The sequence below is a fragment of the Lissotriton vulgaris genome, chromosome 1_1, assembly GCF_964263255.1.
Source record: "Lissotriton vulgaris chromosome 1_1, aLisVul1.2, whole genome shotgun sequence".
Taxonomy (NCBI): domain Eukaryota; kingdom Metazoa; phylum Chordata; class Amphibia; order Caudata; family Salamandridae; genus Lissotriton; species Lissotriton vulgaris.
This window is the reverse complement of record NC_141685.1, coordinates 1451962010-1451964299: the sequence shown is the minus strand read 5'-3', so window position 1 is coordinate 1451964299 and position 2290 is coordinate 1451962010. Positions and strand designations below refer to the sequence as shown.

Genomic DNA, 2290 nt, shown 5'->3' with positions numbered 1-2290 from the left:
AGGGAAAGAAATATTCAAGACTATCGTGGCAACCCTATGAAATTATCACAAAATCTCAACTTGCCGCCGAAGGCAACCCTGTATACGGTTATTTTGTCTAATGTACCTCCTTTATTGCATAATCCCTTTGAACACTTGTCGACCTTGAGGAATAAAGCATTATACTTCCTTGGCCAAAGGACTGGTATGAAAAACACCCTCTTCTCTGAATTTAAGATGGCACAGAGAATAGGGTGGGTGGGTACTTGCTTGGGTACTTACTTGCTTGCGTCCATTATAAAAGGTCCAACATTTTGTTGCGGCCTAATGCACATGTTCATATATGGGCCGGCTGTTACTGTAGTGGGCCTCACTGCGCTCATTTACGTAATCAACCGTATTTGCGTCAGAAGGGTTATTATCTGAGATATCAATATCCATCAATTGTTGAGTTACAACATCCCTCATTATAAGAGCATTAGTCACAGTCACTGGGGGCATTGGGGGTGGTTTTAACAATCGCCCCATACACTGGCAGCACATGGGCAGACAATTTATTAGAACGCAGCACCCAATCACCACAAGGAAGATAGCTACTAGAAACATCCCTATCTTCCAGCCCCAGGCAGACAAGGCGTTCCAAAAGGAACCTACAGGATCCCAGGGGCCAACATCGCTATGGGCCTGGGCACCTATATCATATAGTCTTTTTACAGCCTGCCTAACCGATGTTGATGAGTCAGGAATATACGTGCAGCAAGAGGACCCGATCACTATACAGACTCCACCCCGTTCTGCTAACATCATGTCTAACACAATCCTGTTTTGAAGAGAAACTAATCTGAGAGCCTTAAGCTCAACTGTGATGTTCTCAATTATGCCTGCTGTCTCTTCGATAGTAGCTTCTAATAGACGGGACAACCTGCGTATGTTTCTGGAATTTATGGCAGGGCCATACCAAGGAACAAAGGCCTTTAGTACATCACCAGCTATCTCAGCCGCTGTATCTCCTTGATCAACACTCCTCCTACCCCTCAGAGTTCTGGATGCTTTATTCACTTCTGCAGTACTTTTTACAGACATTGCTGGTGTTACAAGACCCAGGTGACAACAGCCACCCCAATTCACTGGTAGCCATATATAGGCCCTGGTACCACAAATGAAATAAACGGAGTCACCGATATAGAGTGGAACAGTTATTTCCTGGGAAGACACTTCAAATGTCATATTGCAATTGGTACTATTCTCCATGTTGGCGGTACCGTTGCTCCTAATACATATACTCCCAAGTACACTACGCTGTCTCATTTTCAAAAAGGGTATCTCTCTGGTGTCCCTATGGAGCGGAGGTGTGCTATCATTTTTTACCAACAACAGTGGGGTGAATATGTTAGAAAATGGGAACGTTGCATTTGGTAAAATAACTTCAGAGCAATTCCCTGACTGGAGAATGTCTTTATCATAATGGGTGTACAAGGAGGCAGTTGGTGTTCTAGTGGTAGAACGCAAAGTTACTAAGTTGCTGAAGACCCTTATTAGCTCAACTTTCAGCATCGCAATGTGCAATGCATAACAGGATGCTTCAAATGGCAGGGGTACCTGAAGAAGGGGTATACCTTCATCTACATAGGCTGGGAATTGCATACAGATCCAACAATTATTTTTATCAATTACTTGATGGGTCTGATGAAGCAAGGTAAGGAAAGAATTATGACGCATCTCCTCTCTGTGATCCATATCGTCTGGTGGTACTGTAACTGAGGGGACAAAGTCAGAGGGAAGCTCTGATGGGAGCGGGGCTGTTTTTGCAACAGGATGGTAGAGCTCTAGGAGATATAATAATCCAATGACCAAGGACATCATGCAAAATAACATACAAAATATGCATAGTTTGGAGTACCAACGCCCCTTTTTGTTCACATTAAGAGTGGAATATGTATCCTCCATTTCTAGTAAAGGAAGATGTCTAGTTGTTCTTCCAAACAGAAATACCATTCGAAATAATACTTCAGAATTGTGAATTATTCAATCTCACAAGTGCGGCAGTTCAACAGTGTTCGTTATAGGCCTCACTGTTACAGACCTTGCAATAGGTAGTATTAACACAAATTCGACCTCACACCCTCTCCTCCTCTGGGTCTCTGGGCTTCAGAGGTATTCCTTTATTCTCTTTCCATATCAGAGTCGGCAGTGTCCTTATTTTACTAACCTCACTGCACAAGTTAGTCCTTTAAAGTTGGCACTGTTCAGTGCGCGGCAGTTGGTGCTTGCTCCGTCCTAAGCACTCTTCATCTTCCTTGGGCGGAGATTG

The 2290-nt window shown here is 43.6% G+C and overlaps 1 protein-coding gene across 1 annotated transcript; it reads right to left on the bottom strand.

Moving 5' to 3' along the window:
* Nucleotides 1-303: 303 nt before the first annotated feature.
* LOC147750664 (uncharacterized) lies at nucleotides 304-1974 on the bottom strand. The gene has a single exon (XM_086936659.1). It carries the CDS (start codon nucleotides 1972-1974, stop codon nucleotides 304-306), a length of 1671 nt encoding a protein of 556 aa, XP_086792785.1.
* Nucleotides 1975-2290: the final 316 nt, after the last annotated feature.

Excerpts from the sequence above, each read along its gene's own strand:
- LOC147750664 (XM_086936659.1), bottom strand. The coding sequence starts at position 1,974 with ATGGTATTTCTGTTTGGAAGAACAACTAGACATCTTCCTTTACTAGAA.